Source organism: Ursus americanus, chromosome 4 (genome assembly GCF_024610735.1).
Source record: "Ursus americanus isolate L20-20 chromosome 4, mUrsAme1.1.p, whole genome shotgun sequence".
In the NCBI taxonomy this organism is placed as follows: Eukaryota; Metazoa; Chordata; class Mammalia; order Carnivora; family Ursidae; genus Ursus; species Ursus americanus.
In genome coordinates, this window is record NC_142130.1 from 23434002 (window position 1) to 23446147 (window position 12146).

General features: G+C 45.3%; 1 protein-coding gene across 6 annotated transcripts; it reads left to right on the forward strand.

The window, feature by feature from the left end:
• The first annotated feature begins 215 nt into the window (after positions 1-215).
• Positions 216-11696, forward strand: ADIPOQ (adiponectin, C1Q and collagen domain containing). Of its 6 annotated transcripts, XM_045811240.2 has the most exons (4): positions 335-369; positions 5026-5107; positions 8074-8295; positions 9436-11696. In XM_045811240.2, exons 3-4 carry the CDS (start codon positions 8082-8084, stop codon positions 9954-9956), a joined length of 735 nt encoding a protein of 244 aa, XP_045667196.1. In that variant the 5' UTR covers positions 335-369; positions 5026-5107; positions 8074-8081; the 3' UTR covers positions 9957-11696. The 6 variants fall into 6 exon arrangements, with proteins under 6 accessions (XP_045667193.1, XP_045667196.1, XP_045667197.1 ...); XM_045811237.2 differs by lacking the exon at positions 5026-5107 and having other exon boundaries at positions 216-369; XM_045811241.2 differs by lacking the exons at positions 335-369; positions 5026-5107 and adding an exon at positions 1172-1320.
• The last annotated feature ends 450 nt before the right edge of the window (positions 11697-12146 follow it).

Here is a 12146-nt window from a genome sequence, read left to right on the forward strand (position 1 = left end):
GAGGAAGCTTCACCCTCTGATGCAGAGATGGCTTGTTTTTCTTTTTCTGGGCTTCACCCTTGCCCCATCTTCTCTTGCTATTGTAGGAAGCAAACATATGAGCCAAGAGAATGTGAGTGCCGTGACTGAGGGTCCACTCAACTTCCTAAGCCCAAGGGGGGTTGCAGCAGGTTCCCCAGAGTGGAGACCTGAAGCAATTGCCAGGGGAGGGTGCCCGCCCACTGGCCTCTGGCCCTCACAGGGTTGGCCAATGGGAAGGGACAACTGTGGGGTGGGGACTGCCTGCCCCCCTTGAGTACCAGGCTGCTGAGGCTGGATCATCTCCTCATTTCCATCCTGACTGCAGTTTGTCTGATTCTACACCTGAGGGTAAGAACAAGTCGATTACAGTTCCAGGCTGGGGGTGGGGGTGACTGCCTTGCAATGGAGCCTCTGGCTGGGGTTTGCCCAGGCTCTCTTGTCATAGAGGGTACAGGTGGGTACAGGCAAAACTCTGGCCAGGGCAGCACTGGTGGAAGCAGACAGGCCTTGGGCTTCTTCCTTGATTCTCCCACAGCTTGAAGAGAAAAGGGGCTGTTCCTATGATCAAAATGCCTGGGGCCATCTTGAATTTTGCCCAATTCACTCTGTGGCGAGAGGTCTACCCAGAGAAAAGACTGGGATCAATGAGGAGGGAGGGATGGCCCAGTGATAGAGTTCAATTAAATAAGAAGAGAAGGAAATAATTCACTTCTCAGCTTGACTGGGTAGGCAAAGAAAGAAGCACGTGGAAACGCAGCTTGGGGAAAACCTGAGCTCTGACCTCAGGCTGAGTCTAGAACTTAGCTCCACCACTTGATTCTTCTCAGCAAATATTGATTGAGCAGATTCTGTAAGGCCAGACACTGGGTAGAGTTAGTGAGATACAAAGATGAGTGAGACATAATCGTTGTCTGGATTGAGGGAATCTGTAAATACGGGGATATCTACACAGATGTGGGGGTATTTCACAGGATGATTGAGACATTCAAATAAAGTGAGCTTGGAATGTACTGAAAACTTATGAAAATCTTATTTTTAGATGACATTTTTTGACAGAAACCAATGGGTCTGCCTGGCCTTTGCCAAGCCCAATCCTGCTTGCCCCAGGGAGCACTACACCTGAGGCTTCTGGTTGTTTCCAGTGTAGAGGCAGAGGTCAGAGTGGGAAGGATTTTAGAGATCAGTCCAGCCCTCCTGTGTCAGCGGGTGTGGGTCCCTGGTGTGGAGAGGTTCTGGTTTTCAGATCAAGCTTCATCGGGGACGCAGCCATCTCACTCCTGGTGACTCCCTCCAAAGGCGGTAAGGTGGGTTCCTCTGGATGAGGTGGGGGAGCAGGGGAGCCCTTTATGCTCGTAGAATATGCCCAAAGGAGCATGGGGGTGTCAGCTTTGTTCTTGAGGCAGAGAACTGGAAGCAGCTTAATTGGCAGTCCTTGCTGCCTCCCTCCCTGAGTTCTGGAGGAGTTGTAAAGAGAGACACGGGACTGGCTTCTTGTCCTTTCTAAGGTAGTTCCAGGGATAAACTTTCCACTGACTCCATGTCAAGACAGGAGATTAGTGGCCCCGCTTGGGGGAGGGCAGGAAGTCGAAGCTTTGGAGAGTAGAAGTTTTCAATCAGGAATTTTTTCATCTGAAGAGAGACTGATGTAAAATGCATTAGAGGACTGTTCTGCTTTGCTAGTTCCTTGAGAATCTATGCATGTGTGTGTACGTGCATGTGTGTGCATGCATGCGTGCGTGTGTTGGGCATGGGACGCGGGCAGCTCTCCTAGGGTTGAGTGAAGGTTTTCAGGTAATCCTCCCGGGAGCCAGCCAGAGTTGAGTAGATTCCTGACTCTGTCATTCATCATTAGGCTGTACCATGTGAAATTGCCAGTATTCTACCATTTTAACCTTTACAAATGGCAATTTCATCGAACCCAAAAAGTTGCATGATCTTTCTTCTCCTTTTTTTTTTCCCCTTTCCAGCCACTCAGCACTTCTACTAAGAGTTGCGTGATCTTAAGCCAGTATCTTGGTCTCTTCAAGTCTCAGAATCTTCTCTACAGTGGAATCAAGAGCAGGGCTATGGGGAAGGTTACATGAAATAACATTTCAAAGTGCCTTATGCAATCTCTACTCCAAAGCACCCTTGCCAATTTCAAAGTGTTCCCACGTCCCTCATGTGATCACATTTAGCGGATTAGGAAGTTGAGTCTGAGAAGGCTTTTTAGAGGCCGTGTAATGTGATGGGAAGCTTACTGGTTTGAAAGTCAGACCAGGAATGCCTCAGGGATCATGCTCTTAATCGCTCACTTTTCCCATCTTTAAAGTTGGGATTATTTTCCTTGCTTCATGGAGTTCTTGTAAAGATTAAAATAAGTAATAGATAAAATAAATAATGGGTAAAAGCTCCTCGTGTGGGAGCTGGCCTCTATGAGGTTCTAATAAATGCATCCTTTTCCTTCCCTTTAACCTCCTGCTTGTAAAAGCAGGACAGGGGTGAGACGGCGTATGGGGTCCATTCCAGCTCTCAGGGACTTAGTGATCTGTGCTTTAGTGCCCTTTCCTGCTGGAAGAGTTGGCACCAGATCTGGTGACTCTTTCCCCACCTAATGCTCTGTTTCCTCCCAGTCCCAAAGGAGACCCCATCCTGCATTTCACAAGATTCTGCTGTTGTTACTGAAATTCCAGCAGGTCAAAGTGGATTTTCTCATGTATATTAACATATGAAAATAAGAGGTCATAATACGGCCCTTTAGGATCCAGAGAACATCATGACCAACCTCTCATACAGTTTTACAAATGGACGGATCCCTGCCTATACACAGTGTACCATGAAAGCCAGTGCAGTAGAAAGAATTCGGCTTTGGATTTTAAATTGCACCCCTGCACTCCTTTCCTTGTTATGCATGGGCAGAAGTTACTAACCCTCCCTGGTCCTGGGATTGCTCTTGTGGGAGTTGAGTCCCACCTCCTGGAGTAGTAGGGGTGAAATGAGATGAGAGGGCAGGTGGATGTAGAGTGGGGGTCTGTAGCCGGTGGTCCATAAATGTTTGCTCATTTCCCTTCCCTTCCCTTATATGTGTGGAAGTTTATAAAATACTTCATACTTTTAGTCAATTGAGTCTCACAATAAGATTGTGACATAGGCTAGGTAAGGATTAATATCATTAGCAATCACGTTTGCGGGCGAAGAGCAGGAGATCCGGGAGTGAGGTGGGGGCGCGTAAGTCACCCAGCGTGTTCATGGTGGAGCCTAGAGCCAGGGAACCTGCATCCTAATCCGGAGGGCTTCCCAAGCTATTTCCCTTATGGCCCTCATCCCATGGAGTGGAAGATGAAAAGGCAGATGTGTGATCCTGATGCTTTTTTTTTCCTCCTCTGAACTATGCCTGAGAGTCCATTTCGGGGCTTTGGAAGACCAGAATTTGATCTCCAGCTTTTCTACATTTAAAAGCTCTAGGAACCGGGGGCCTGGGTGGCACAGTCAGTTAAGCGTCTGCCTTTGGCTCAGGTCGTGATCCCAGAGTCCTGGGATTGAGTCCCACATTGGGCTCCCAGCTCAGCGGGGAGTCTACTTCTCCCTCTGCCCCTCCCCCTGCGTGTTCTTTTTCTCCCCTTCACAAAAATAAATAAGTAAAAATATTGAAAAAAATAAAAACTCTAGGATCTTGGACAAGTCACATAACTTTCCTCCTCTCTAAAATGGGTACAGTCAGAGCTAACATTCGTTAAGCACTGACATGGGCCATGCACTGTTCTAAGTACTTTATACGGATTGTGCCACTTAATCCTCCAACAAATGTTTGACTGACGCGTGTTACAGGTAAGAACAAATTATTCTCATCCAAGCACCAAGACCATAGAGCCTGTGATCCTGTTCTGCTCCCCACTGTCTCTCAGAATGGTTGTGAGGATGAAATGAGACATTAGTGAGGTAAGGACTTTACAAATGGAGTTCTGCAAAAACAGAATTGTGAGCGGAACTTGGGGTTTAGCTTCATGTTCCATATAAAATTTTCATTATAGACACCATTGAGTCTTAGTTTACAGTTTTGTTTAATAATGTTTTCTCCTGTAGAAGTCTTTCCAAAGAAAAGTGTGACAATTGCCCTATCTAAACAAAGAGCCCAGATAATTTTGGAAGACTTTTTATTTTTATTTATTATTTTTTTAAGATTTTATTTATTTATTCGACAGAGATAGAGACAGCCAGTGAGAGAGGGAACACAAACAGGGGGAGTGGGAGAGGAAGAAGCAGGCTCATAGAGGAAGAGCCTGATGTGGGGCTCGATCCCGTAACGCCGGGATCACGCCCTGAGCCGAAGGCAGACGCTTAACCGCTGTGCCACCTAGGCGCCCCGACTTTTTTTTTTTTAAAGTGGCATCTCCTCACTGACCTTCATTTGTTATCCATTGCTGATTTTTCCACCCAAAACTAGGTGTACCCATCTTCCCGCCACCCCTCTTCTCAGTACCTCCACCCATGCCACTGTCATGAAACCCAGACTGGTTGTCCCTGCCATTGGAGAAATCCATCCATAATACTGAAGTGTTGAGGACAGAATGCCTTCCCTTGGGCTGGGAGAAGAGAATCTTGACTTTGAAAAGAGGAGGAGGAGCCACAGAACTCCAGAGACCTTCTGACTTCACACTCTCCCCAACAGTTTGGAGAAAGCCCCCAATCTATCTTTGGGTTCCTCTGTAGTTGCCCCCACCAGTTCTCATGTTCTGGACTCTCTCTTCCTATCTCCCTGTGGAAAAGAGCACAGCCTCATAGATTCTGCCCTCCTCATTAAGGGGGGGAAAGCAAGCACACAACCTCTCAGAGATCTTCTCGGGACTTGTAATGCTAACCCTAGATGGAGAAAGGAGGAAGGTGAAAAATAGTGAGAAACTGAATGCATATGAAGTCTTAAAAGCCTCAGAACAAGTATTCTTCCTAAATACGAAAGGGGCTTGGCTGGTTTCCCCTCCTTGGCTTCTAATTTAACTTACCTCTTTCTTTTTATTTTGGGACAAGCCAAGCCTAGGCTGTGCGTCATTTCTGGCCGTCTTTGACTGCACCCGCCTGAGCCCTTGAAATCCAGTAGAGGGCGACAAAGGTACATGTAGATGGTAAGAGGAGCCTTGGCTAGAGGTTCACCACCATCAAGGGGCAGCACCTGTTGCTCTATGACCTCTCTCCCCCCTTCTCTCTAAGTCTATCTAATTTTCAATTCTCACTTTACTTATAAGATCATATTCAAACTTGATATTTACTAAATGATGCAGCAGCTCAATAGAGAGGGGAGGGATTAACTAAAGGTGTCTTCAAACAGCTAGTCTTGAAATAGAAACCATCTGAGTATTTTAGATCACAGTTTATGCCAAAACAAAATATCAAAGATGAACTAAAGAATGAAATTTAAAACATATCAAACAATAGAAGACAATAAAATAGACTATTTACCAAGAGCTAGAAGGGCTAAGAACTGTTTAAAACTTAGAAACAGAAAAATAGCAACAGAGTTGACTGTAAAAACGAAAACTCTGTCACGTAAAAATCAGGGTAAACAAAAGAATAATCTACAGAATAATCACCAGAGAAAATAGTCATGGCATTTATGATGAAGTTTCCGTATAAAGGAAACATCACACAAATTGATTCAAAAGTACTTTGTGTCCCTAATAAATTAAGTGACAAAACCACTAATGGGTGTATCATGAATGAGGAAATTAAGTTAGGAAATAGGCTTTTAATAAAATGTACAACTCACTATTGATCAAAATAGCAAGGTGCCATTTCTTTTGTTCACTAAACTAACAACAGCAAAAATAGGTTTTTAAAATTTTGCTGGTGAGAGTAGCTAATAGAGCCTCTTACACACACTAACACACTACCTAGCAACAGTGTAACAAACTGCAGTTTGGAAATACACATCCAGACCCTTAAAAATGTTGCTACATTTGGCCCAGTAATTTTACTTCTGGGAATATGTCGTAACAAAATATAACTTGGGGATAAGCTATATAACTAAGGATATTAGTTAAAGATTTTAAAATAATACTTGAAAGTGGAAGTAAGCTAAAAGTTCAACACAATAGAAATGGTCAAGTGTACCCACTTGATGAACGGGCACACACACATTTAAAATAGTGATCGTGACAACTAGAAAGTGACAAGGCAAAAATGGGGGGGATAATTCTATGCAAAGTGTGTTTTTCATTATGTTTAAAAATAAACAGAGGAAGCCTTGGGACTGGGGATCCTTTTGTTTTCTGTAGTTTACGAAGTGTTTATGTTACTGATTTTATTGACTACATGTGCGTGTATGTCTGTATCTATAACTACATCTCTCTCTATATCTGAAACATGAACATATATGAATGAACGAATGAATGAATGAATGATGAGTTGGTTGTGTCTCATGGAGAGGGCACTATAGAGCCCAGGTGATGGGGCACAGAGGCGGGATTCTAGCCACCATGCACATCGTGTGTGTGTGTGGGGTAAAATCCCCAGTCAGAGGTTTTTCCTGCATCACAGAGGAGCTGTCTCCTGAAGCCAAACCCAATTCTGGAGACTTTGTACAACTCTGAAAGACAAACAAACTGATGGAAAATCGTGAATCTTTGGAGTAAAAAAACACACATGAACTGTGTTTAACTTAAAATCAGGTTCATGGGATTAAGCATCTTTTAAATGCCGCAGAAGGTTTTAGCAATGCCTGTGATCCAGGATCCTAGGACTTATTCCCCTTTCTGTGATGTTTTCTCTCACCTCCCTGGTGACAGAGGGTTGGGGAGACTAAGACCCTGGCTATCAGAGCTGGGGGACCAAGATCACCCTAATATCAGAGGCAGAAGCTGGGAGGGGACCCATATATACATAAAGGACCATCTTCTGGGAGGGGGATATGGAGGAACAGTTCTGAGGCAGGATGTCCTTGGCCACCTGTGCCACTTGAGCTTTTTCCTGGGGCTCCCAGAATACATATTTCAAATACACTCCCTTCTCCATCCTTCTTCCCCTCTTCCTTTCTTCTTTCCTTCCTCCCTCCTTCTTTCCTCTCTCTGGCTCTCTTGCTCTTTCTTTTCTTCCTTAGAAAGATATTTATTTGGTCCCTACTCTGTGCTGTAGTATGTTAGGCTTTGCCCCCTGTACTTGTAGTTTAAGGGGGGAATGAATGAGCAAATCAGGAATTATAGGATAGTGCAAGACGTGCAACGCTAGAGGTAAGCAAGGGCACTGGGGGTGCGCAGAGGAGGAACCAACAACTCAGACTGGAGAGGGAGGACTTCCTGAAAGAGAAGACATCCCAACGCTGTTCTGAAGGCTGCGGAGGGATCAGGCAGGTGATGAGGTGCGGTGAAGGGTGGCCCAGGCAGAGGGTCAGCTGCAAAGTGTCATCCTGATGAGACGGTGTGTCTCTGGTTGTCTGATTAACTCAGGAAGAGGCTGTGTGTGTGTGTGCATTGTGCAAGTGTGTGTATATGTGTGTGCATCCATGTGTATGTATGCATGTGTGTGTACATGTGTGTGAGCCTATGCAATAAACCAAATGGTCTAACGTGTGAGTCAAGAGATGGGGACAGGAAGAAAGAGAATGAAAGAGAGAGAGGAGGAGGAACAAAGAAATGAGGGAGGGAAGTAGAGAAGAAGAACGAAGGAGCCAGAGAGAGAGAGAAGTTGTTTAGAATTGAAGAGGATGACTTGAGTCATCATCCTTGGAAAACTCAAGGGGTAGATTCTTGACAAATGCACTCTCAGAACTTGGTCCAAGGAGCCTGGTCCTGTGCTCAGATAAGAGGCAGTTGGAAGAGCGTTGTCCTGCCCTCACTGAACTCACAATCTGTTGAGGAAATGAGATTACACACAAAGAATAATGCTAAATATTGCAAATTTCAGAAAAGAGAGAGATCAAGGTGGTTGGAAATAGTCAGACAAGTCTTCTGGAAGAGGTGAGTGTTGAGAGAGCAGGTCTCAGAAGTGGATGCTGCTGAGATGGCCCGAGTCCAATGTAGGTCTGGACAGAGCGTGCTGTGTGGGGTCCGCTCACATGGCTGACAATGTGGATCTGGGTTCCAGGGCTCAGGATGCTGTTGCTACGAGCGGTTCTATTGCTACTAGTCCTGCCCACTCACGGCCAGGACGCTGTGACAGAAGGGCCTGGAGTCCGGCTTCCCCTGCCCAAGGGGGCCTGCTCAGGTTGGCTGGCAGGCGTCCCAGGACATCCTGGACACAATGGGACCCCAGGCCGTGATGGCAGAGATGGCACCCCTGGTGAAAAGGGTGAGAAAGGAGATCCAGGTAAGAGCAAGACGTTTGGCTTCCTCCATCGTAGACTTCTCCTGGGTAGAGCAGGGCTTCTGGAACTATACAAGGGCATTAGCTATTGACAAAGGCCTAGACACAGGGAGGAAGCAATTTTTTTTTCTGTGAACCATAAGTAAACTGAAGTGAATTTTGGGTTGGTCTTCTGGTTGTGAGAATAGGTCATACCTATAAAACCAGTACCCTCAACTCTGCCCTATTGACATCACATTCCCTGTACCCTTTCCCATCCCCGCCTCATCCATCACTCTTCCGTCTGTTCACATTCATGTTTCCCTTCATTTCCACTTAATTCCCATTCTACCCAGTGGCATTCACAGTGCATCCTTGTAGCTCACAGTCCTACTCCTGGGGAGCTCTTGGTGAGTTAAGAAGATAAGTCTAGGGGCGCCTGGGTGGCTCAGTCGTTAAGCGTCTGCCTTCCACTCAGGGCGTGATCCTGGAGTCCTGGGATTGAGCCCCACATCAGGCTCCTCCGCTGGAAGCCTGCTTCTTCCTCTCCCACTCTCCCTGCTTGTGTTCCCTCTCTCGCTGGCTGTCTCTCTCTCTGTCAAATGAATAAATAAAATCTTTATTAAAAAAATAAAGTAACTTAAAAAAAAAGAAGATAAGTCTAAAGCACAAGGCTGTTAAGGATTACTACAAGAAAGTCGATTCCAAATATGCCAAACTGAATATGGACAAATGCCCAACGTATGGAACAGAGAGAAATGTTCTCCATGAAGAACTGGATTAACAATGAAGGCTTTAAAGAGGAGGCAGGGCTTGAGTCAGGCCTTGAAGGATGGGCAGACAGAATAAAGGAGGGAGGGCATCCCGCACAGAGGGTATAGAAGAGCAAAAGTATGGTTGGTCGAGCTAGCATATAAAGGGTTGGCAGGATGGAGGGTCTGTGATGGAGACATAGGAAATAAGGTTGGAGATGAATTTATGGAAGCCTGCTGGGGGATGTAGAAGGAGAAGGTATAACTCACCTCTTTGAGGGCTCCCTTTGGTTCTTTGCTCGGTAAGTCAGGCAGGTTGTGGGTGAGGGTCACAGGGACAGTGTTTTAGGTTAGAACTAACCAAGGCAGGAGTTCTGTTCTTTATGGTCACTGAGGTCTTCTAATTCTCTAGGTCTCGTAGGTCCTAAGGGTGACACTGGTGAAACCGGAGTAACTGGGGTTGAAGGTCCCCGAGGCTTTCCAGGAATCCCGGGCAGGAAAGGAGAACCTGGAGAGAGTGCCTATGTGTACCGGTCAGCATTCAGTGTGGGATTGGAGAGCCGAGTCACTGTCCCCAATGTTCCCATTCGCTTTACCAAAATCTTCTACAATCTGCAAAACCACTATGATGGCACCACTGGAAAATTCCACTGCAACATTCCTGGACTGTACTACTTCTCCTACCACATCACGGTCTACTTGAAGGATGTCAAGGTCAGCCTCTACAAGAAAGACAAGGCTATGCTCTTCACCTATGACCAGTACCAGGAGAAGAATGTGGACCAGGCCTCTGGCTCTGTGCTCCTCCATCTGGAAGTGGGCGATCAAGTCTGGCTCCAGGTGTATGGGGATGGGAACTCTTATGGGCTCTATGCAGATAACGTCCATGACTCCACCTTTACAGGCTTTCTTCTCTACCATGACACCAACTGATCACAACTAACTTCGAGCCTCCACCAGGTCAAACAACCCAAAAGTGAAAGAACAGTCCACAGGTGTTCAGTGGAGTTAAGAGAGTCATTTTGTGATCTAGTTGGAGGGCTCTGAACATTATTCATTCATTTACTCATTCATTCATCAAGTATCTTTTCAAAAAAATTGTATTCTATGTTCCCTTTCCTGAAGAAGACATGGCCCCTGGCCTCAAGGGTCTCTTATGTAGTAGCAATGAAAGGTTAATAATATTTCTGGGGGTGCTTCACATATACGGTGAGACAGAGAACTACCAGGAAGTATTTGACAGTGCTATTCTGTGTCCACTGTTTTTCTTCATGTTCATGCCAATCCTGGGAGGTACACAGGAAAGATATTATTCTCATCACTTTATGCTTGGGTCCTGAGCCTGAGAGAGTTAGGTGAATGCCTAAGCTCACACAGGTATTAAGTGAGAGTTCAAAGTCAAACCCAGGTCTGTAGACCTTTCTCCACTAAACCCTGCCCTTTTTTACGAGTACATGGCCTCTTGGGACTGTTGGTAGGGGGTCTATCACCCAGGTTAACTGAGGGCCTCTGAGTTGGTCTTCATGGTGAATTAAGCCTTTTCCCAGTAGAGCTCCCTCAGAGAAGGTGATTCTATGACTAGGTCCCATCCCAGCTGGACCACTAATCACTCTGTACTTCTGCTTCTCTGTGTCTTTCCTCATGCTCTTCTCTCCAGCTCAGAAAGCTACATGCTGAAATCCTCCCTGTTCCCCAAAACCACCTAGTCAGGAAGCTTCTCTGACGTGATAGCTCTTTCCCGCAAACCTTCCTCACACACTGTGCCCCTGTGCCCCTCTACATATTACTCTGGATGAGAGTCCTGGGTATGGAAGACTTCTTTCTACCAGGCCAGGGACAACTGCCTGAAAAGGACTGTGCCTCCTTCACCTCTGAGTCCCTTTGCTGGTCCTTGATAAATGCCTCATGAAGACCAAGCTCTTGAATCTCACCTCTACCCAGAATGAACCACAGTTTAGTCTCTTCATAAAACTAATCCTTATCTATAAAAACATTTTCATTTTAGGAACTCCCTGAATTTAAGCACTTAATCCTTGTTCCATTGGATAGTTTGAATCTTTTCACACTGAGGTTTGGCATGACTGTGCTTTCCAGAATACTTAAAGAATTTTTCCTGAAGGAGCTGGCAATGCAAAACCCACAAAGGAATTTGGAAACCATTCTTTCCTTGGGTCTGGAAAGACCTGGGCCTTCTGAATCTATTTTTGTTCTTTAAGAATCAAAAAAAGGAGAAGAAGAAAAGGGAAAGAACTCGCTGAGGTGATGGATATGTGAGCTGGCTTGACTGTGATTATTTCACCATGTTTATCTCAGCAAATCATCACACTGTACATCTAAATAGACGCAATGTTTAGTTGTCAAATATTTCTCAAAAACATAAAGAAGTATATGTGGTTGATGGTGGTAAATACCCTCCCAGCAGGCAATAGCTTGAGTAACGCTTTTCAGAGCTTTTAGCAAAAGCTGAGTTAATGGCATTCTATATAAACAGAAATGGGAAGCTTTTTTCTTTTGCTCTCAGTTTTAAATTCTGAATGATTCCCTTTTGTGTCCGTATTGCTCATTAAGTGATTATTATTTCTACATACCCAGCTTCGTCTTTTAAAGTATTTGTACATCATCATTTTCTACAAGTAAAGATACTATTCAGCATTAAAAGGAGAAACACTTGAATCACATGCCTTTTGTTTTCATTTTTTGGAGAAAGACACGGGGTTTAGAGAGGGTTGAAGGGATAAATTGCGTGTTAGGACTCTATGTTATGAATGACAGAAAACCCAACTCTCACTTGAGAGGAAAAAAGAAAAAAAAAAAAAAGGATTCCCTTGCATGATGAAGGTACCAGAGCAGCTATCCTGTTGTTAGGTAAGGCTTGAACCAGAGGCTCAAGGGATATCAAAGACCCTTTTCTATCTGTCCTTCCAGTCTGCCTTCAGCCATGTAGGCTCAACGCTCGGGCTCCACACAGTATACTGCTAGGTTTTTGGTCACGATATCAAATAGAATGACCGGCAGCCTGCCAGCTCTGGTATCCTCTCACCACATCATCTGGCTAACGGGACATCCTCTTTTCTGGCGGTTCCCTTGGAGGAGAGTGGAAGTTCTCTTTTCCAGAAGCCCCAG

Excerpts from the sequence above, each read along its gene's own strand:
- ADIPOQ (XM_087861481.1), top strand. The coding sequence starts at position 8,055 with ATGTGGATCTGGGTTCCAGGGCTCAGGATGCTGTTGCTACGAGCGGTT. Across the intron at positions 8,296-9,435 it reads GGGTGAGAAAGGAGATCCAG|GTCTCGTAGGTCCTAAGGGT; the intron begins GTAAGAGCAAGA and ends CTAATTCTCTAG.